The sequence below is a fragment of the Epinephelus moara genome, chromosome 22 (assembly GCF_006386435.1).
Source record: "Epinephelus moara isolate mb chromosome 22, YSFRI_EMoa_1.0, whole genome shotgun sequence".
NCBI lineage: Eukaryota > Metazoa > Chordata > Actinopteri > Perciformes > Serranidae > Epinephelus > Epinephelus moara.
In genome coordinates this window covers 15,997,521-16,020,210 of record NC_065527.1, presented here as the reverse complement: position 1 = coordinate 16,020,210, position 22,690 = coordinate 15,997,521, and the positions used below count along the sequence as shown (strand labels likewise).

At 47.4% G+C, this 22,690-nt stretch overlaps 1 protein-coding gene across 3 annotated transcripts; it reads left to right on the top strand.

Annotated features, from left to right (window-relative positions):
• Window positions 1-627: 627 nt before the first annotated feature.
• ahdc1 (AT hook, DNA binding motif, containing 1) lies at window positions 628-22,690 on the top strand. 3 transcript variants are annotated; one of them, XM_050034483.1, is made up of 6 exons: window positions 628-1,170; window positions 12,860-13,022; window positions 13,347-14,658; window positions 14,779-16,505; window positions 17,815-19,552; window positions 22,553-22,690. In XM_050034483.1, the coding sequence occupies exons 3-5, from the start codon at window positions 13,456-13,458 to the stop codon at window positions 19,544-19,546; spliced, it is 4,662 nt and encodes a 1,553-aa protein (XP_049890440.1). In that variant the 5' UTR covers window positions 628-1,170; window positions 12,860-13,022; window positions 13,347-13,455; the 3' UTR covers window positions 19,547-19,552; window positions 22,553-22,690. The 3 variants fall into 3 exon arrangements, with proteins under 3 accessions (XP_049890440.1, XP_049890439.1, XP_049890441.1); XM_050034482.1 differs by having other exon boundaries at window positions 12,860-13,054; XM_050034484.1 differs by lacking the exon at window positions 12,860-13,022.

Genomic DNA, 22,690 nt, shown 5'->3' with positions numbered 1-22,690 from the left:
TGTCAACATCAAGTGTCATCATATGCAATACAATCAAAGATCAATGATAATTTCCTTTGGTCTGCCTCTATATTTGTATTATTTGTGTCAGTATTTTCCTTTTTCTAACTTTTAAGGCTTGTGTGAGGAAATATTTTTACATTAGCCTATGTGTTTTGTACTTCAAGTTAAATGTCATATTTTTGTATTTTACTGCATGTAACATATACAAAATTAGTACAAAAATTATATGTTGATAAGAAAAAAGAAAAGATTTGGCTTTAAGTCAATCCACTATAGTTATGTGACCAATATTACAGAATTTTCTTTACAGCAGGCCAAAAGTTTCACCAGATAATTTGTAGTTTTAGACTTTATTATTAAACATCATATTATAACATTAGTGTTATTGCCATCCCTGGCACCGGTAACTATTAACAATCCTCGAAATTCCTCCCACTCCCACTCATGTCTGTGTCTCGCTTTCCTCCCTGTTTCCCTCATTCACGCTCGCTCTCCTCCACTCTCCAGTAAACTACTGTTCCCATAGTTCCACAGGTGTAAAGTGAGGCCAGCTACGGGTGCCCGGATGGCTTTGACAGTCAGGCACGTTGGAGAGGCACAGCGGAGACTGGGGCGCACGAGAGACAGAGAGCTGGAATTGCAGAGGCAGAGACGCACGGGCGCACGGTCGATTTTTACCTCCCGCATACCGGGGAGTCCCGTGCCTGTCACCAAAACCGGAGCACAGGGCTCACGCGCGGTAATGTCAACACCTTAATTCGGGACAAGGCAGTGAACCAACGTCCCTGCTCACCCTTTTTTATTTTTTCCATTCTTTTGTGTGTTTGCTTTCCCGTCTTTGTGGGTGCAGATATTGATGTGAGCCAGAGGAGCGGTTTTTCCATTGAGCCGCACGAGACGGTGGCGCGCGACGGCAGGAGCAGACAACGTTTACATTGATGTGGGAGGGCTATCTCCCTCCGACGAGGGGAGCCCAAATGAAGGGGACATGCTGCGCTCTGACGGCTGCAGCCGCCAAGGCAACGGCTCCGTGACCCGGGAGCGGAGAGGAGCGAAGCACCGTCACCGACAGCCGCGCGAGCCCTCAGCCCCGCCAGCCAGCGTTGACACCGCAACAGCTCCAGCAGCCAGCGCGAGCCCCCAGACTCTCTCTCTCTCTCTCCCTTGGTGAGTGCGCGTGCAGCGTCTTGTGTACACAACACCAAAAATTGGCTTACTGTCCGCTCAGCCAGTTGTGCTGCGCACCTCTGGCTACGTCTCCTTTAGAGTTTTGTACATTAACCTGATCGGTGCCGCTCTGCATTCATACTGCTCGTGCTGCTGGGTCATCTGGGCTTTACTGTGGGCATGCAGCGTGTGTGGTGGGGTCTTTAAAGATGATGTTCTAACATACACACATAGCTACACTAACACACGCACACATACGTAATGTGGTTGAATGTGCGCGCAGTGAACCCTGTGAACCCCCACCTGTTTTTTTCTGAGTATTTCTTACTTATTAGACTCATTATCACTGACTGTATAGACAGTGTAGGCAGGACAACAGGACACACTCCCAGGGTACTGTCACACTGGAGGCACACACACTTGTCTTGTTTATTTGCTGTCTCCGTGGACTGTCCCTCTGTGGGTGACTTTTCTTACACTGAATTCACCCCTCTGACACATACCAGAGGTTTGACTGTGAGCCCAGCTCCTGATGATGGACAGATGTTTGCTTTACATATAAACAGCAGGGACCAGGAGTCCCGGTGAGCATCCGTCCAGGCCCGGGGTTTTCATCCCGGCAGCCCCCCTGAGTTGTCAGGGCAGTTAGGCAGGACACAGCAGCAGCGGCAGCACATCCTGCAGTGGCAACAGGGCCGGTGTGCGGCGTACTCATGGTGGTGATTATCAGCTCGTCTGTGTGAGGGGTGGGGGTGGGGGTGGGGGGTGACAAAGGGAAGAAAGAGTGCATAGGAAACTGAAGGCGAGGAGAGGAGAGGGGGGGAGAAGTCAATGTCGATGTCTGGGCAGTGACAGTTTGTTATTTAAGGGCCCCTCAGAGACGTGCATGGGCTGCCCTAGTGCAGGTGCCGTTAGTATGCAGAGTGATGCTCTGTCTGTCTGTCTGTAAGTCTGTGTGTCTCACACTCAGCCAGTCTCACTCTCCCAGTCGCTGGTTGAAGAGTGAGTTCTCTTATTGGCAGGTCCACTTGGACATAATGAATAATTTCAAACCTCTGAATGCTGGAATGAAAAGGAAACGGCCTTACCTTGGCATGCAGCCGCTGTCTGTCAGACCTGTCTTGAGTGCAAGGCCCTGTGTGTGTGTGTGTGTGTGTGTGTGTGTGTGTGTGTGTGTGCGTGTGTGTGTGTGTGTGACAAACATAGAAAATGTGAACATATAACAGCTTAGGCCTATTGTGCTTCCTACCTGTGTGAGCGGGGCTAGTTGTCATAGCAACGGCCTTGTAGCTCCGTTGATGTTCCTCCTGTCCTCATTGGCAGGGTCAGCGCACCTAACACACCACATCTCGTCTCAAAGCTGTGTGTGTGTGTGCGTGTGTGTGTGTGTGTGTGTAAGCATGCATGTACTTCCAAGTCTGTCTGTGTGTGTGTGTGTGTGTGTGTGTGTGTGTGTGTGCTGTGGAAGTACCTTTTGTTTGTGCCTTGCTGCAGTTCGTAGGCGTGTGGGTTGATGGCAGTGACAAGCCTGTGTGTGTTGGTGTGCACGTGTGTGTGTGTCTGTGTGTATGTTGCAGTGTCACAAGGATACACCCTGCCGATATGACAGCCGACAGCTCAACCAATCACCTGTTTCCTCTCTCTGCCTATCAGCATGTGAGGTTGCTGTAGTCAGATGTCCTCTTGATATGGAGGTCGTCATGGAGATGGAAAAGACAGGATGGACACACATATTTCATGTCTGCTCACAAACACCAAGACACATGAAGCAGTGATGGGTGCAGTGTGTTTATTAACTTCCACTGATTTCCTGGTGTTTTGGGAAGTTTGGCGTCACGTTCAGGATGGTGCAACCTGTTGAATGGGTGAACAGTGGCTCAGTTTATTGATGCATCAGGTCTAGACACGAAGTAGATTAGCTAAAGACACAAAACCAGTGGTCTTATAATTTATCATTTCACCTCAAAGGAAGTCTTCACCCACAAAATGACCATTTGTATCATATATCAATCAGTCACGCTTAAATTCGTGAAGAAAACTTTGTGTTTCTCACAAGACTCCATGAAAAACGGCCAACATATTGATTAATTAATTGACTCGGGACCACTTTAAAATAGCAAAACAATACCAGATCACCTGTTTACAAACTCTCACACAATTTGTGCTCTATAATCCAAGTCTCATTCATCATGTCGTGTGCTCACCACTTCCCGAACATGTGCATTTAAGTATTGGAGTCTTTAGCCAAAGCCAAGATTTTAGCCATGTGTTTGGGAGGCACTGAGCATACCACTGGATAAATGAGACTTGGATTCAACTGCACAAGTTGTGTGAGAGTTTTTAAACTGATGTTTTCATAAAGTGTTGCTGCTGTTAAAGTGGTCCCCAATCAGTCAGTAAATCAATATGTTAGCCATGTTTCCTGGAGGCATGCGAGAACATGTTTTCCTCATGAATTCAAGGTAACACACATGACTGATTGATATACCCACGGTCATTTTGTGGATGACGTCTTCCTTTAAGTTACAGACCGCACAAACATTGCTACCAGATAATGGCTCAGTCAGTAATCTAAATCAGACAGGATACCCTACCAGAGATTGAGTCTGTTCAAACGCTCATTCTCCAGAAACAATCTCAGGCTTCTCCTTACAACTACAAAGCATCTCATTTGAGGAATTTGGCTTCTAGCTGTGCGCAAGATTTGTCAAATGTAACAAAGAGCTTTGTTGTTTTTTTAGTTGCAGATGTTCTGTGAAAGTCAGCTGAAGATCATTCTGACACTCCCCTTTGAACTCTGCACAACAGATATACTGTATCACTGTCATTTAGCAAAAGGGAAATTACACCAGTGTTGTGAATGAGTCAGGCCATTATTACTCAGCTCTTGAAATGCCTCCCAAATTACACGAGGAATTTATTTTAGGGCACAGATTCACATAAACAATCTTTATAGTGACAAAACCTGATTGGTTGGAGCTTAGAGCTATATTCAGATGGCTTAGAGCTATCACACGATGGCTTTAAGCGTAATATTTAGATGCAAATTATAATAACGTTTCCTCTGCTGTTGTTTCCAAATCAGAGATGTTACACTGTGCTGCACGGGCTTCACGGTCTGTTGTTCAAAACATCTTGATATCCTATAAGATCTCTTATTTTTAATATTGAGTAATTGGACATTTCAGGAATATTTCACAACGTTTAATATTTTCCACTATGCGACGAGCTACCGGCTAAAAATAATTAGTCATTACTTTGTCCTTGGAGTGAAGGGTCCTGTCTTTTACGACTCCTATTAATCTAATCGTCACCTGAAGTGAAATAGCTTTCGCCACAGGCAGGTAAACGTGGTTCACCTCCCACACACACACACACACACACACACACACACACTCAGGCAAATACACACAGATGCACCCACACACACAGCAACCATTTAGCATTAGTGTAAGCAGTGTTTGTATGCTCCATTCTGTCACCTCCCACACGATACATTCATAAAACGGCTCCTCCGCGCCAAAGGCACTGACTCAATAGGAGACATCTCCCCTTTTCTTTTCTCTCGCCTCCTTCCCTTTTTTAACCCCTCTGCCCCCCTCCTCCCCATACATCCGTCCTTTAGTCTCTTCCTCCACTTCCCTCTCTCCTTCCCTCCCACCTTTCCTATATGTCCCTCCTTACCTACCTCCTCATTCTCCTTGTCTCCCTCGCACCATCCCTCCCCCCCACAGGGCTGGTTGCAGCCGGTTTGAGTCTGACAGTGGAGAGGAAGCTCCGACCTCTCACCTCCAGAGGATGGAGGGAGGGAGACAAGAGGAGAGGGATGATGGAGGGCACCGGGGTGGGGGGTTGGTGGCGGGGGGTGAAGCTGCAAGAGGCGAGGGAGAGGTCAAAGAACAGGAGGGATTTGCGGGGAGAACGAGGGAGAGGAGAGCTGGGGGAAGGGATCGAGAGAGAGAGGACGGAGGGGTCAGGGAGGGAGAGGAGTGATAAATGAAGGGAGAGCGGCGAGATGGAAGGACGAGGAGGGAGAGATGGAGCGCGTGAGAGGATGAGAAGGAGAGAAAGACAGAGTGTGAAGCTGCTGTGTACCTCCCTAACAAGCTGGACAGAATCAGCTCAATTATTAAAGAGGAGCGAGAGATGGGGAAAACACGCAGACACACAAACACGCACAAAAGCATCTCTCGGTGTGTCTGTCTGGCACACAACTCATACTCGCTGTCTCTCACACACACACACACGGAGGCTCACACACACACACACACACACCTATCTGCGGATCAACATACTTACACATGTACAGGGTGTCTGATATCTCATGCTCGTGCGTCAGTGTGTCAGAGTTTTTAGCGGCGTGTGAGTGTGCGTACATGTGTCTGGGTATGTGTGTTAAAAACAGTGAGTCAGAGGATAAGCAGAGACTTGTTAGTGATTCTCCTCAACACCCCCGACCCCCCCCCACCCCCCTCCTCCTTACTCTACCCAATTTGGCTTCAGCAGCGTCTCAACGTTCCACCAGCGTGGCTTCAATGTCGTCCCATCAATATGAACAGATAATCAGAGCACTGAGGGGTCTGTCTATAAATCCCCGCCGTGAATATAGTTTTCACCCTTTTCCCTTCCTATCTTCTCTCCCTCCTCCTCCTCCTCCTCCCTTCTCTTCTTCTCTTGCCCGTTCCACCCTTGTTTCTAGTTCTCTTTCTTCTTTCCCTTTTCCCTCTTTCTCTGAGGAAGTGTATGCCCCCAAGGGACGAAAAAGATTCGCTACCTTCCAGGAGAGAAAGAGATTGTGTGTGCTTCTCTCACTGTGTGTGTGTGTGTGTGTGTGAGTGTGTGAACGTGTGTCCTCCGCATGTGTGTGTGTGTGCCAGGATGATAGTGTGTGCGTGAGAACACACTTCCTGAGACAGAAAGGGAGAGAGAGGCAGGGATGAGCAAGTGAGGAGCGAGTGAGAGAGTGAAAGCAGGAGGCTGTGGAGGGGGAGGAGAGAGAAAGAGATAAGAGAGAAAGACAGAGAGTAGTCGGGGAGAAGGGGGAAGATGGATGAATGTACTGCGCACTGAGTGTGTGTGTGTGTGTGTGTGTGTGTGTGTGAGAGAGAGAGATGGTCGAGAGATGCAGGTAGACACAGAGGGAAGGAAGGGTTTCTTATCCTCTCAGCAGAAGTCATAATTTCTTAGAGCGTGCACAGATGTGTGTTTGTGTGCATGCCTGATGGTGTTTGTGTGTGAGAGTGTTACCTCGCTCAGGCTCCAGGCCAAGAATCCGAGAGGTACATTAGTGTAGCGTCAGTGTGTATTGTGAGCAGCATGTGTGCGCTTCTTGAGCGGTGTGTATGTTGAGGCTGTGGCTGATGAGCTGTCAGTACCTACAGTTGGAATGTTCACAAGGCGGCCATTGTTGTTCAAACAGCCAGCAGCCTTCTCCTTGGCAACGGGCGCTGCAGCAGCGTCTCCCACAGCAACTGTGGAACAGGAGTACGGAGGGAGGAAGGAGGAGTCAGGAAGTCAGGGCCGCAGCACAGAGGCCCCTCTCCAAAACACTGGCCTCAAGGTCTGAGTGTGTGTCGGGGTCCAAGCATCTGGTTTGTGTGTCCTCTGTGTGTGAGGTGGATATGCGTGACTGTGCTTATGTGTGTCGGTATGTGTGGTTTTTGAAGTGCGTCTGTGAGAGTTCTCGCCAGCGTGACTACGTGGAGTGTGCGTCAGTGTGAGTGTGCATCTTGTGTGTTTCTCCCCATTTGTGTGTGCATGTCAGCTCAGTGTGTGTGTGCACCTGTGTGAACTGTAAGTGGGAGCGTTCCTGTGTTTTTGCACCTATGTGGTTGGTTTCATCTCCCTGTATTTGCATGTGCTTGTGTGTGTTTCCAGACGCATCCTTGTTTGTGTGTAATCCCGTATGTGTTTTTGAGTGCGCACATGTGCACACTCCTAGCTGTTCCCAGCTGGCGCGGTTGGTCACATGACCTGACTGAGGGGCGGCCATCAGCAGCGCCAGGAAACTGCCTGCAGGAGAGAGAGAGAGAGGAGAGAGTGTCAGGCTGAGTTGAAGATGAGGGAGGGGTGTTGGGGAGTGGGAGCGTGTGTTGTGGGAGAGAAACTGGGGGCGGGAGGTGTTTGTGTGTGAGGGGGTGCTAAAGAGATGAGAGTGGGAACAGTGAGGAAGAGAAGTGAGGAGGGGGGTTGAAGGAGGAAGAGGAAGGGGTAATACAGTCCTCTATAGTCTTAAAATAACTACAGCGTGTAGGTTCCTGCAGAAACAACAGGAGAGAGACAGTCAGATAGTGAGACAGTCAGATGGGGGTGGGGGGTCCTGGTTCTGTGTTGACTAGTGTTTCGAGCTACTTCTCCAGTCCCCAGTGTGCATCCTTGGCTGAGCCGCCACTGTATCTGGTCTGTGTGAAGTCTGTTTACGTTAGATGTGTGTCTGTCTGTCTAAACGTCTGTCTGCCTTTATTGTTTGTCTGCACATATGGTTTATGTGTTGCTCTCTGTTCATTTATATGCTTTGCGTGCGTGTTTGTTGCGTGTGCGTGCACATGCTGGCTCTTGGCAGGAGATACAGCACGCACACTGATGATGGAGATCATTAGGAATTTCCTGCAGCTGGGGAGGTGGTGGTGTTTCTTTTTTTTTTTTGGAGGGAGGGGGAAGCAGGACGGGTGGGATGTGAGTGGGTTAGGAAGAGAAGAGAGGTCAGAGTGAAGGAGAGTGTGAGTGTGTGGGTTGGGGGGGGGGGGGGGGTACGGGTCTGTATGTAAGTGTGTTAGTTGGACTGTCTCAGTTTGACTGACGTGAGTGTGCGCGGAGCTGCAGCCCACCAAAGCCCAAAGTTCAGCTCTGTTTTTGAGGGTTGCTGTTGGTAATTTGTGTGCAAGCATGTCGGCCCCAGTGGTGCGATATATGTGTATAACATTCCTCACCCCCTTTGGCACACTTACACACACCTCAAGCTCTCAGAAAACCAGGTCTGTTGAGTTTGGATGTGCTTAAATTCTGGCTGTTCAGTGTTACTGCCTGTCGGGCTACGATGCACTGCAGTCAAGGCGAGACCTTATAACTTCAATTTTGCTGTTCTTTTTTTTTCATTTGGTTGAATTTGAAAACTTTGCACTGTTTGGCTGAACACTGAGTAAATACTGAAAACTTTATTTCCACAGTGGGAACAAAGATAGAGCTTTTAAATGCAACATGTCAACCTGCAGTATCAGTTTAAGATGATGTCTAGGTGCTGTTTAGTTTGTGCTCTGTAATTTTTCTGCTCTTTTATCACATCAGTATGCATTAGAAATACATTTCCATTTATTTAATTTAATGTATATAGATCCACACTCAGAGGCCTATAATTCATGGATAAGTATTTGATTTGATGACTAGGCGAGTAACAAAATATTGATACACTTGAGTATCATGGCGTTGGGTTTTGTGAGACTGTATTGATTCTCAAAAAATAATTTGTTTAGCTAAATAATCCTGCAGGCACTTTTATTTCATTATCTTTTTACTGATAAATGTTAATGTCTTTGCACACATTGCACAAAAAGTGGTGCTATAATATCGGATGTTATGGGGACTGTGATCTTTATAAATATGACCTCTATAAACAGATATATGTATAAAACCGTACAAGTTTTTGGTATGTAAAGTGTTTTCATTGTAGTCCCTTTGTACTCCAAGTAACCCTGACCAATCATGGTGGAACGGCTTATAAGTCCATGTGGAGAGGCGGAACACATTGGCCAAAATGCAGTCTCAGAACCCGTTGGCTATCATCTGACGACAAGTTAGCTCTATATTAGCTTTTTCAAAATTTATCTGAATTCATATGCAGATATCTGTTTTGGATTAGCTGAAATGACTGGTGCACAGAAGAAGAAGTCTTGGCTCAGATATCTGCTGTCAACACCGGATCAACCCAAAATATTGCTGACAGACCGAATGCCAGTGGCCTCAGAGAAATCAGGGAGTGTGTTAAATACAAATGCAGATCCCACTTTTTTGATTGTATAAAGAAGTTTACATATGGTGGTGTTCTTTATCCATGACAGCTTTCCGAAAATTAGATTGGCGGTATATTGAATTGTAACCCCTGCAGGGATGTGGGTTTGCGGTGGCGCCAATGGCATTCACTGGATGCTTTGAAAAGTTATTACTAGATGGATTTAGGTTGCAAGATGGCGAAGTGGTACCTTTCTTAGCCACCACATTTGTCGCCGCCATCATGAACACTTTCCACCGTCAGATCAATATCTGTTCACACATTTTTTTTTAATTACCAGTGTATATATATCACATGTTCTGGCAGTGACAAAGCTGCGCCCTGAGTAAGTTTTTAATAACTTACAGATTACAGAAACATTGTGTGAAATAGCCCCGCCCTCCAACAACAACGTCATCCATCATGTTTCACCGTGGACATCATGTTACGGATTCTGTAGACATCCCCAACTCTATTCATGATATCAGTAACTCCACACAGTGGGTGTTTATAGTTTACTGGACACTTTAAGGTGCTGCTGTGTAATGTTATGTCATGTGTAATGTTTCACCGACAAAGCCAGACAGACGTTTATGAATACTAGAATACAACCTGACACTTGTCTCCACACCGTTCTCCACTGAAAACACCTCATGGAAGACTTGAGAACAGTTTAGTCATCAAGTTGTCAGTTTTGTGTTCTTTGCTTTATGTTTCTCTCTATTGTTTTTTGCAGGAAAAGTTGTGCATTGTCGTGCGTCGTACGTATGTTTGAGGCTGTGGGAGCTGCAGGTGGAGGTTGCATCAGGGTTGAGGTGGTGTGGAGGAACGAGAAGCTGATGGTAGCTGAGTTTCTGCACGGTGTCACTCAGTCTCTGTGGACTCCCCCCCTCCCAACCTCTTTTTCTCTCCTGGCCTCACATACACTTTCTCCATCTCTCTCCCTCTCTCTGTTTTATCCCCTCTTCCTCTTATCTGTCTAAACCTCTCTGTGGAGCTCCCCCCTCCTCCCCCCTCCTCCCCCCCTCCTCCCCTCACCTCCTCTCTCTCTCTCTCACTACCTCTCTCTCTTTCTCTCTCCCCTCCATGTCCCCCTCCCTTACACCCCCCCATGCTGTTTCTGTGCTGCTGCCTGTCTCTTAGCAACAACTGCACACCCGTTAGAGCTCAGTGAGTGCTTTTACAAACACACCCAGGAAGACACACTCATACACGCGCACACGCGTAGACACACACACACACACACACACACACACACACACACACACATGCGTGCGAGCCCCAACACATCCACGCTCTCACACACACGCAGGGTCTAGTTCCTCATTGAGGGTTGCTGCTGGCAGGCCTGTGAGTCTGCAAGCCTTTGTGGCAGTGAGATAGATGGGAAGAGAATAGATATGCTGTACAGCTACCATGTACAGAATGATTGTTCCTCTCAGACTATGCACAACAGGGCAACTGCCCAAACTGGAAAATGACAAGTTCTCCTCTCTGATTTCTCACACCAGCGTGTGCGCACATACACTCTGTGGCGTGTTGTGTTGTTGTTGCCTCTCCTGTAAGTACACAGCAGCACCAAAAACTTTTACGCGCAGATGAGAAATATACAACATCAAACATTCTCAAACAATAGTCATAGGAGAGCTGCTCCCTGTGAAACAGATTCAACAGATCATCATGTGGGAGCAGTGCACACCATCGGCTGTTTTCACAGAGACAATACTACGCCACTGTGTGTTCCAAAGCCCCAGAGCCATTCACAGTAAAATGCACCAAAACGCATTTGCTACGTATGACGGTGAATATATCGGAATGGCAGGTGATGGATGCCAGGAGTGTTTGCTTAAACAATGAATCAGAGTGGGAGCGTTTGATTGGCTGGCACCTAAGCTCTGTCAGAATGCCCCCCGCCGAGCACAGTAGAAGGATATTTGCATGTGTGTCTTTGTTTTGTGTGTGATCATGCATGACTATATATGTATGCGTGCGTGCGTGTGTGTGTGTGTGTGTGACACGTATGTCTTTATGTGCAAATCGATGTGTGAGTGTGTGGGAGGATGAAGCCGTGGGGGCACATTTGCATGTGTCTTTGTGCGTCTGTGAGTGACAGTGTGTGCATGTACGCGTAAGCACATGTGCAGCAATGTTTAATTAAAGCATGTGTTCTTCTCCTTCTCTCATACACCGGTCAGATGGAGCTTTAATTAAGGAGTGCTGTTAATTAGACGAGAGAGAAAGTGAGAATGGGAGAGAAGAGAGGCAGGGAGACAGCGCTGGGCACGAGAGAGAGTGGGTGAGGGGGTTAAAGAAAGTATGTGTAGTGTGTGTGTGTTCATCTCCATGTGTGTCTGTCCCAGTTGTGTCATTCCTCAGAGCAGCAGAACGTTGAGGTTGGTCTGCTCCATGTGTGCAGCCTTAAACTCTGCAACAGCAAAACTCTCACACTCCTCCTCCTTCTCTCCCTCGACTGTTTCCTCCTCTCGCCTCCTTCAACTTTTTCCTCCCTCCTTTTCCTTCTCTAAAATCTGTCTGCCTGTGTCTACTCCTCCACTTACCATCCTCTCCCTGTCTCAATCATGGCTTTGGCCCCCCTGCACTTCTTCTGTCTCTCTCCCCCCTTTTGTACTTTCTCACCCATTCGTGCACTTATTCCACCCCTTTCCCTTCTTGTCCCCCTCTTTCTTTCTCTCTCTCACACTCTGTCCTTCTCCCTCCCTCCTAATCAGAGCCATATGTTGGAGAGGGAGGCAGAGAGATCTGGGGATGGACAGGATTTTGTTGTATGTGGTACAGTGTTGGAGCCAGCCGTGCGTGTATATGCGTGCAAGTGTGGCACGCATGCTTGTATTTGTGTTTGAATGTGTGCATGCGTGAAGTCACGTGCGAGTCTGAAAGCACGTGTGGTCCAGATTTCGTAAGACTTGTGTGTCTGGCAGTCTGTACTTCCATTTCTCCTCCGCTCTGGGTTTCTATAATCCCTCTATCGTTCCTGTCTTTCTGTCACCTTCATCTCTCCATCCCCTCAACACCTCTATTCATCACCTCTCTGCTTCCCCCTGGTGGCTGCGATTATTCACACATTCTCATTCTTGTTGCACCCTCCAAGTCTAGTGCTTTGTAATGCATTTCAATAGTTTTGGCAAAATGTGGCATGCAGTGTGACTATGGGTGTTTTTCACCACGACACAATTGCTCATTATAATTTGTGGATTTTTTTCTTACAACATGTGCATCTACTCACTCAAATATGGTGAGACTGAAAAATGTGGCACAACTCTCACAATCCCACACGATTTTATGAGTCTGGTCTTCATCATCTCGTGATGATTCTCAGTGTGTTTTAGTACGCACATTGAAAATAGATACAGTGGTGCTGGCCGTCTGCAATCTGCTGGTGCACATCGAAATGAAACAGTAACTACAATTAGAGTTCAAAGATGTATATTGCAAGTCATCCTCCAAAATAATAGCGTCTGATGTGAGATGGTGCAGCCCTCACCAAAATACTGATTCTAGTCTGGTCTGATGCATGCTGTGACATCATGTACTAATCTCTTATTCTCTTTTTCTCTCTGCTCCACCCTCCTCCTCACTCCTTACTTTTTCCTTTTTTTCCCACTCCCACCTTCTTCAACTCCCTGTCCCTTCCTCTGTCTGTCTGTCTGTCTGTCTGTCTGTCTATCTCTCTGTCTCTCACTCCAGCAACCATGGGCAAAAGACAGGAGCAGAGGGGAGAGAGAGAAGTATGTGAGCTCTCCACTGCAGTATTGATGACCCAATGATCCCCTGCAGAACAGAGCCAGTCAGGCAGACAGAGTGAGGCTCAACTCAGAATCAAAATCAGAATCAGCGCAACAACCATTCGGTAAAAGCAACTGATTGAGCCGGGAATGAATGGTAAATGTAATCTGATGTTGTAATGCTGCTGTGTGGGTGGCACAGTTAATAAATTAGAGTGTGTTACGAATTAGGTGTGTGGCCCATTGCCAAAAATTCTATCACTCGACCACAATTGTATCTGTGCTGCAAATGTTCGATTTGTATATATTTGATGCCTATAGTTTATATTAAATGTCTGAAATGCAACAAGGAAATTATTTGTCGACTTTTTATCCAGTTGATGATATTACTTTTTTTAATTACATATTATAATATTTTTTCACAGTATTGTTTTTATTTCTGTTCTCAGGTCATTGAATCTTCTTGCCTGTTGTCAGACAGCTGCAACGAAGAAACACTCATTTTCATACAGCAGAAAACATCTTTCCTCCCTCAGTACCAGCAAGACCATCCACTGAATGAGTGGCTTGTCAGATCACCTGCATTCAGGCCAAACTGGGGCTCCAGTGGGCTGTGGTGGGACTCAGGTGGAGGAAAAAGCGTGTGTTGGGGGGCTGGAGGGGCTGGCAGGGCCTGAGCTCTGGACCAGGGAGCTCGGGCTCCAGGAGGGGTCCCAGGATCCCTCTAACGATGGACTGGCATCGGTGACCTCCGACCACTTTCCCGCCTCCTCTCCCTCCGCCCTGGCCAACGGCCTGCATCTACAGAGAAGGCTGGGGCACAGCACCTGTCGGCGCAGGCAGACGGAGACTCACACAACTGTTGAGACGCATACATTTGCAGAGACACTTAGAAACATGCAAACGCACATAGACCCAGATGTGCATGCACAGGGTGTTTCACATGCACACTTGGATGATTGTAGACACATGGATATCAACACACATACAGGTTCTGTAGGGCAAGAACTCTCCAGAACTCTCACACCAGAGGCCATACACACAACTTCACCTCAACCCCTGTCTTTGGCACTTGGCAATCATCCGGCCTCCACCAATCAGCAGGCAGCCCCAGTCCTCACTGCAGAGACAGACAATCCCACAACCTTTTGTCCAGTCCCTATTGGTCCAAACCCAAACCCGGGCTCCTCTCCTCTTCCTGTGGAGGCAGAGAAGAAGTATGCACTCCGCAGCTCTGGACGTCCCCGCTTCCCCTGTCACCTGCGCAAATCCTCCCGCCTCCGCCGCAGCTTAGAGGATGGGGAGAAGAGAGCGGGGAGGGAGAGGGCAGGAGAGGAGGAGATTGAAGTATTGGAGGAGAAAATCTGGAGGGTTAAAGAGGAGGAGGTGACTCTTGGGGAGAAACAAGAGCATCCATCTGTGGAGGCTGTTCTCCCCACAGTTCCCTGCCCCACAGACATCGCTCTTGCCCTGACTGTACCCAAACCTGCTCCAAAAGCTGTACCTAAACCTGGGCCCAGACTTGGGCATAAACCTGGACCTAAATCCAGGTCTAGGCCTGGACCGAAATCCGTCACTAAAGCAGCTCCTAAAAGTGTGAAACAGCGTCAGGCAGCCCAGTCCATGGCGAATCGTAGTTCTCCTCTTCTCCCATTTGCAAACACATCCACCATCACTGCACCTCTAACTGTGAAGCAGGAACCTGTTGCAGAGTTGGGGGTTACTCCTCCCAATAACCGGAGACGTGGGCGTTTTGTAGGTGTAAGTTAATCAATAGTGACGTATCAGTGTAGTCACTCCTTGACATTACACACAATTTCATACCATGTACACAGATATTTAAAAAAAATAATATGTTTCATGCTTGTCTCTGCTTTACAGGTGAGGAAGATTGTTGTCAAGGTGGCTCGCATTCCCGTCAGCCTTAGCCGCAGACAGAAGAGCTACAAGATTTCTAATATGGAGACAGTTACAGGGCCTGAAAAAGGCAACGATGGCGGACCGGAGGGCCCAGAGGCAGTTCGAGAGCCTACCGCACTTCTCCGAATGAAGAACAATGGGAAGAGTGTTATGGTGATGTTCCCTCCTGGAGAACTGCCTGTTATTCTCAAACGCAGGAGGGGACGACCACCTAAACAGGCTCTGCCAGGAGTACCGGGAGAGCTTCCAAATGCTGGTAATGCTGGTGGTAATGGAGACCAGCCCAAGAAGCCCCAGAGACGGCGGCGGACTAAACTCCCTTCCCCTTATCCATCGTATGTTAATGACACTAACGATGTGAAAACAGAGTATGGGGATGTTCTGTCCAAACTGGCCTTTTTAAACCGCCAGCCCCCCGCCACTGGCCGTTGCTCTCCCCCACGCTGTTGGACACCCAGTGAGCCAGAAACCTTCCATACCCCCATGGAAAACCCTGGAATATCCACCCTCCTCCACCGGCTCACTGGATACAGACGCCCTCGAGGTGGCAGAGGAGGGGGCGCTGGAAGAGGTGGAGGAGGAGCAGGGGGGATTGGGGGCAGTGAGCGCAATAAGAGCACCTTTAGTGACTTCTTTGAATCCATTGGCAAGAAGCGGAAACCGAGCCCCATGTCTGAGCATGGATTACCCAGGAAAAGGGGAAAGGGTTCGGGTGGAGGTGGGGTTGGTAGGGGAGGGGGTATGGTAGGAACTGAGCCTGGGGGAGAGAAAATTGTCAAGAGGAGACGTGTGAGAAAAAATGGTGCATTTAAAGGGGAGGGGGTGTCCATGGGGCAGGACTGGCCCAATGGGGCAGGTGGCTGGGGGGAGGGGGGTATGGACAAGGAGAAAGGTTTGGGTGGATATCAGCTCTGTGGATCTCCAAGGGGGGGCTTTTCCTCCTGTGAAGTTGGAAGGGGAGGTGCCTACAGCAGTCCAGGAGGAAGCAGAGTTGTTGGGCCAGCTGGGGAGGACTCACAAGGACTGTTTGCCGGATATTTCCGGTCACTCCTTGATTCAGATGATTCATCAGACCTGTTGGACATCTCCTCCTCCCAGTCAGAGAGCCGAAAAGCTTCATCCACCCCTGGTTATGAGCCATCCAGTCCAGCTACAAGTCACAGCTGGTCGCCTGCATTCCCCAAGTGGAACTCCAAGAGTGCAAGTTCTGGAGGGGAGGGTTCAGCCCAGTCACACTGCTCTTCAGCCAGGCCTCCATACAGCTATGGCAGCCTGGCCCAAACATCCCCCACCACTTCTACTTATCCGAAATCCACTCCTCCATCTCTCTCACACTCTCCTAGCTCCCCCCATCCTGCCTCTTTTGGCCACTACTCCTCCGGCTACTCCTCCTCCTCTCCTGCAGTGCCACAGAGATCCTCAGACTGCAGCTTTGCATATGGATCCGGACACAGCAGTGGCAAGGCCACCACTGTGGGTCAAATGGGTTATTCTAGCTACCAGGCAGCAGGCAAGCGAGGCTATGGTGGATATCTTGCAGCAGGTCATTCCTCCATGGTGCGGGGGGAGTCAACAGGACCCACATCACCTGGAGGAGGGTTCATGTCTGTGGCCAAAAGTAGCCCCTTCAGCTCCTCCTCCTCTCCAGAAGGTTACAAACAGTTCAACTCCAGTCAGTGGACCTACAGGTAAATCAGTTGTGTGACCTGTCATCATAAAAACAACTCAAGAAGTAACAAAATGAATTTGAAGAAATTTCTGAATGGACTAATAGAAGTCTCACCACATTAGAATTAAAGATCTAAGAATTATTTAATATGGTTGATTCACCCCAGCTTGTCATTTTCAGTTTTATCATGTCCACCATGTGCTAATTAAAAGTCAATCCCTGACATTAGTTAAAGTGGAGTCAGCGATTCTGGAGAAAGATTGTTGATATTTGAACTCAACACCCAAACAAATACACCACTCCCATCAGTGATTCTTCAGGCCCTGTCTACACATATAGTTGTTTCTGAAAACAGATGTTTTTTTGATGTTTTACAAAATATCTCTGTCCACACTACAATGCAAAAACGACTATAATTGCTTGCTGGCGTTTACTCTCTTCAATAATACCTCATCAAAAAGGTAGTAAAGTGCACAGGTTAACGTTACCTTTTTCAAAACACCTACTGGAGATCTTGTCACCACTGATTCCTTTTAAAGTTAAGGATAAAGGAGCTCACTCAAACATACGAGTGATGCTCTGTGAAGTGTCCCACCATCTGCTGGTTCGACCAGGCCTGATTCAAAACTGTAGATTCTGGTGGACATTAAACTGTTGACGCTGAGGTGGAGCAAAAACATTGGGTGCAGCAAATGCCTCTGTTCGTCCATGAATTGGTACAGCAGCACTAAGTTAGTGGAAAGTAGTCATTAGACCAAGCAGTGCTGACAAGATGTTAGCAAACCCATAGTCCATCGTTGTTCTTGTTGTTTATAGCACATGCTCATTACACAAAGCAACAATAGACATGTGCAAATTGTGGAGATGATGTCATCATTTCTCAAACTTAGTCTTAATAAATAAATGGCCTTTCCTTTGTCCTGTGTTATGTACCTTAGTCCAAGCCACTTTGTTTGTTTCCCATCTACAAAGCCACCGCTGTGTATGAACACTGGATTTTTACAGCATACACACAGAATAGACAGCTAGCAGACACCTAGCAGATATTCACTGAACTTGACAAAAAGCGTATTGGATTAGAAATGTAGACTATACTTTTAACTCAGGGCAAAAGCATGCACTGTGTTTATCCAGCTAGGAATCTATAGTAAGAACCTGTATTTAGGGTTGCAGCAGTATAGGGTGAAACCGTGTACCATGGTATGGAAACTGACGGTTATCATACGGTGTACAAAAAAAAAAAAATACAACTGGACGAAGAATTTCACACATACTCCTCAAGTGTGTTTATGTGTTTAATTATTTGTGTTACTATGTTTCTTTTTCAGACAAGGTTATGGTGGCTGGTCAGACAGCTTTGGGCCTCAGTATCACGGCTACAGTGAATACGGCTCTAACGAGTCCAAAGACATCTTGGATATCTCAAACTACACCCCCCAGAAGGCCAAGCGACAACCTTTTCCTGAAAGTCTATCAGAATCCTCCTCTGACTCTTCACATCTTGGCTCTGCAGCCACTGGTAGCGGACCGAACTCCACATGTGGCTCGTACAAACTGAGTGAGACTGTCTCTGTTGGTGGAGAGGGGGGTCAATCCAGTCTGTCCAGTCTGGAGAAGCTGATGATGGATTGGCATGAGAGTGCCTCGGGGCCCTCGTATAACTGGAGCCAGAACGTCCTCTTTCAGGGCGGGGGGACCAGCAAACCTGGTCGCGGTCGAAGGAAACGGACTGAACCACAATCAGAAAAAGAAGGGGGCTCTGGTTTACACTCTGATTCCCCATCCAGTCCCTCCCCAACACCTACTCCTGGACCTAAGCGGGGAGGGGTTGGAGGACGGGGTAGAGGGTCCAGAGGAGGTAGAGGGGGCTTGTCTCCATGTCAGAGAGAGCGGCCATCAGGAGCCAAAGGTAGGGGCAAAGCTGCATCTACATCTGGGGCGGGAGGCGCAGTGACTGCTGGAGGTCCAGAAGGCGCTGGGCTGTTCCAGGAGGGACTGGACTATTACAGTGGAGATAGTAGTAGCCTCTCTCCCCTGGCCACTCCCAATCCTGCACCATCTTCCACCTACCTCCAGGACCCCTGTGAGTACCCCTCCCCTTATTCGGCCCACCCCTCCACGCCCTCTTCTGAGGAGCGATACCCAGCCTTATACCCTGGAGAGTCCTCCTCTTCCCTCTCACCCAGTGTCTCATCTCCTCCTTACCCTCCCAAGCCCACCCCTCCTCCGCCCCAGTCTTACCACCCTGTCCCCTCCAGAACATTCTCACCCTCTTGCTCTCCCTCACCACGGGTGACACCCCACTGCGCCACTGCACTAAGCCCCTCACATCGCCCGCCTCCAAAAGACCCACAGTTCTCGCAGTATGACTCTCCCAGCTACTGCAGCTCCCCCTATTGGTACGGACAGACATCACATAGCGGCAGCCCCAGCCCGCATTCTCACAGCACACACTCAAATACAGCCGTGCACACACACAGCAACCCGCACACAAGTCCCCATGGAAGTTCACACGGTAATGCGCTCGCTAGCCCGAATGCAAACACGCACATGAACCCAACTCCCCATGACACACACCATCACGCTAACCTGAGCTCACACACCAACACCCATGCCACCTCACTCCTCCAGAGCAGCCCCCTCTCCCACTCAAACCCCCACACCAGCAACCAGCCCCACCACAATACACACACCAACCCTAACTCTCACCTCCCCGCCCACACACACTCCAACCCCAGCACCAGCCTCCACTCCCACTCAACACCTGTGCTTTATGAGGAGTGCAGCCCTCCCTCAACCGTGCCACCCCACAAACGGGATCTGACCCCCCACGCTATGAGCACAGGCCTCCGCCAAGGCCCATTGCCTCATTCCCCATACCCCAAACCTCCCCTGGACTCCTCGCCCCATCAGGAGGACACTGGTGGTTTCTCCTTGTCCCACCAATCCTACCAGAGCATGGGACACCGCTACCCCTCCCAAGCAGCTCAGGGAGGTGGGGTGCTGTGCCAGCTCCTGGACACAGCCAATGATGACAGCTTCAGCGTCACCAGCCTGTAACAGCAGGTGAGGTTAATTACCCTTCGTACAAACAGTAAGGCCATCTGAAAACTACCACTGGAACTAGAAATTTCCAGAGGAGTGTCTGATTACTGAGGATGACCATACTTTTGTTTTGAAATCAGTTCATTAAAGGTATACTATGCAGGGTTTTCCTTAAAAATGTATTGACTCATACAAAAGCAATCACTGTAAGTCATCACTGATGACCCACTAGAAGTGTGTGGCGGTGCAGTTATCTGCAGAGACCCAGACGTCTGCCTGTGTTTTTTTATTTTCTCCTTATTTTGCTGTGTTCAGGATGTTCCTGGGCATTTAGCCCCCAGCCAAAAGCAGCGTGCAGGTGAGGTCTAGACATTACAAAAAAGGAGCAACCAGGTGCCAGACTGTAAGCGGCACACATCCAAGAGGAAACTGCGGACACAGCGCCAAAAAAACACAATATTATGAGGAAAAACACCAAGCGGTTGGCTTTCACTTTTGCTGCCGATACTGTTAACAAACAGTGGTTGACAATTCCTGCATTGTATACCTTTAATTAATATCAACTGGACTATAAAAATGAGGAGAAAGAAAGACTTCACAAATGAATGACAGCTACACCAAATTGTAAAGCTCATCATCATTAGATACTTAATTGGATGATGAAGCACTGTTAGTAATTGTATTTAGTAAATGAAAAGTTGATAGGATAAACATTTACAGTGCAATTTGGTGTCAGTTTCACAAAACAGCCTTATCTATCTGGCATATAGAAATGTCTAGTTAATAAAACAGTTAATTAATTGCTTTTGCTAGACTCCAATGTACTCTCCAGGTCCATGTTTGCAACTTTTTGTTTATCTAATAATGGAAGTTGAAGGTGGATTAGGATGTGTCTTATAGTATCTTGTGTGTCAAAACATGTTCAAGTGAAAGTACATAGGAACAGTTCACCCCAAAATCAAAAATATATATTTGTCTTCTTACCTGTAGTGCTGTTAGTCAATCTAGGTTTTTTTGGTGTGAGTTGCCGAGTGTTGGAGATATCGGCCGTAGAGATGTCTGCCTTCTCTCCAATTCAATGGAACTAGATGGCACTCAGCTTGTGGTACATCTGAAAAACTCAACAGCAATGTATCTTTCCACAAATCATGACCTGGTTACTCAAGATAATCCATAGACCTTGTTGTGAGCAGTTTCATGTAAGAACTATTTTCTGTCTAGTGTCTACCCTGATGGGCATATTTATTGTGATGTCACCCACTGGTGTGTGGACTCCTGTTTTGAAACCTTGATTTTGGCATTTTGGTCGTCACCATCTCAGGTTTTTTTGGAGACAGTAGTGGCCATATTTGGATGAGAGATTGGAGCTGTGGAGGAGCGAAAAGTGGATCTCACTAAGAAGCCGAAGCTACTATTGGCAGACAACCTGTCACTCAAAGCAACCCCGCCCTTCATTTTACGTAACTTTAAGCCTTAATACAGTGCTAATGGTTGGCTTATATAACAATTCAACCCCATACAGCTGTCATGAAGGGGGAAATTAGAGGGTAATTGCTGTAAAGCTTGGAATTTTAACATTGGCGTCTATGGGGATTGACTGGTTTCTGGAGCCGGCCTACAGTGGCGGTTAAAAGAACTACAGTTTTAGGCACTTCTGGGTTGGCTTCATTTTTCAGCCCTGGAGATTGCTGCTTGATTCTACCGAACTACACTCACCAACTTTATCACCGTGCATCTACTCATGAACGAGAGCAGTCGATGCCCACTCTCCTCTGTGTGATGATCCGGTTGGAGGGTGTAGAGAGAAAATTGTTCCAACATGAAACCGCTCACAACAAGGTCTGTGGATTATCTTGAGTAACCGGGTCATGATTTCTGGAAAGAGACATTGTTGTTGAGTTATTCAAATGTGTTGTTTTTTTGGTGCCTTGATCACCACACGCAGAGTGCCATGTTGTTCCATTATATTTGAGGGCAGGCAGACATCTTTATGGCCGATATCTCCAACACTTGCCAACTCAACACATCCTCATACAACAGTTGGTATGATATCTTACGAATTAGCACCCCAAGAATGACATTACATTCCTAACGTAAAGTTAAGTATTGGGTTTAGGCAAGCAAAGTTACGTAGGTTAGGGTTGGGAAAAGAAACACAGTGAAAATGTTCCTTAAAATAACCCAAAGTTCACTTGGTTTCACACAGTTGCAAACATCAGTTTGCTGGAGAAGGTGTGTTGGAAAGTCCTGTGTTTTATGACCCACACACCACCTGAACCTGCCTCCCAATACGGACCTCTTCCCTCTTTACTCCTGTCAGCACAGTTATCACGTGATCACAGGCTTCCCAAATGTGTGGGAAGTATGGAAATACGTTCCCAAATACACAAATTATTGGCTCATGATTACTTGGGATATATTCAAAATTTGGTGCATTACTTTCCATAGGTATACGTACAAACAGTGCATGAGAACTGCCTGGTATTTTTGATTTTGGGGTGAATATGTAATAAAATGATATGTTAATCAATAGCAATGGAGTACAGCTGCAACAGTGTGCACCTTACTTACCACGTAACCTACCTTTTAACACCAAATCAAACAATGAAATGATGGTTTCAATTAAAGGTCCAGTGTGTAGGATTTAGTGGGATCTAGTGGTGAGGTTGCAGAACTTTCAAGAGTGTGGGAGAACTACAGTGGCTGACGCGAAAACATGAATGACCCTATCTAGAGCCAGTATTCGATTTGTTCGTTTTGGGCTACTGTAGAGCAACATGGTGGGCTTCATGAAAAGATCCAATGTGTATGTAGATATAGTATATACAGATATAGATGCCCCTAAATCCTACACACTGGACTTTAAAGAGGAAAGCATGTTTATAAAGACTTGTAAAATAGTGCCAATCTTCAATTCATAGTATGCTTTCTTTTTTACCACTGTCAAAAACATCATAATCTTACATTAATTTATCTCTCCTCATCTCTTTCTCTCCCCCTCTCCCTCTGTTTCTCTTTCAGGTGCATTCAATCCAAGCTTTTACAGATTTGCAAACCTTTTTTCTTTTTTTTGTTCTTGTTTTGTTAAGGAGACTTCTTTGTGAGAGACTGTGAAATGAAGGGTGAGAATTTAGCTGCCAGCTTTGGACAGTAAAGCTT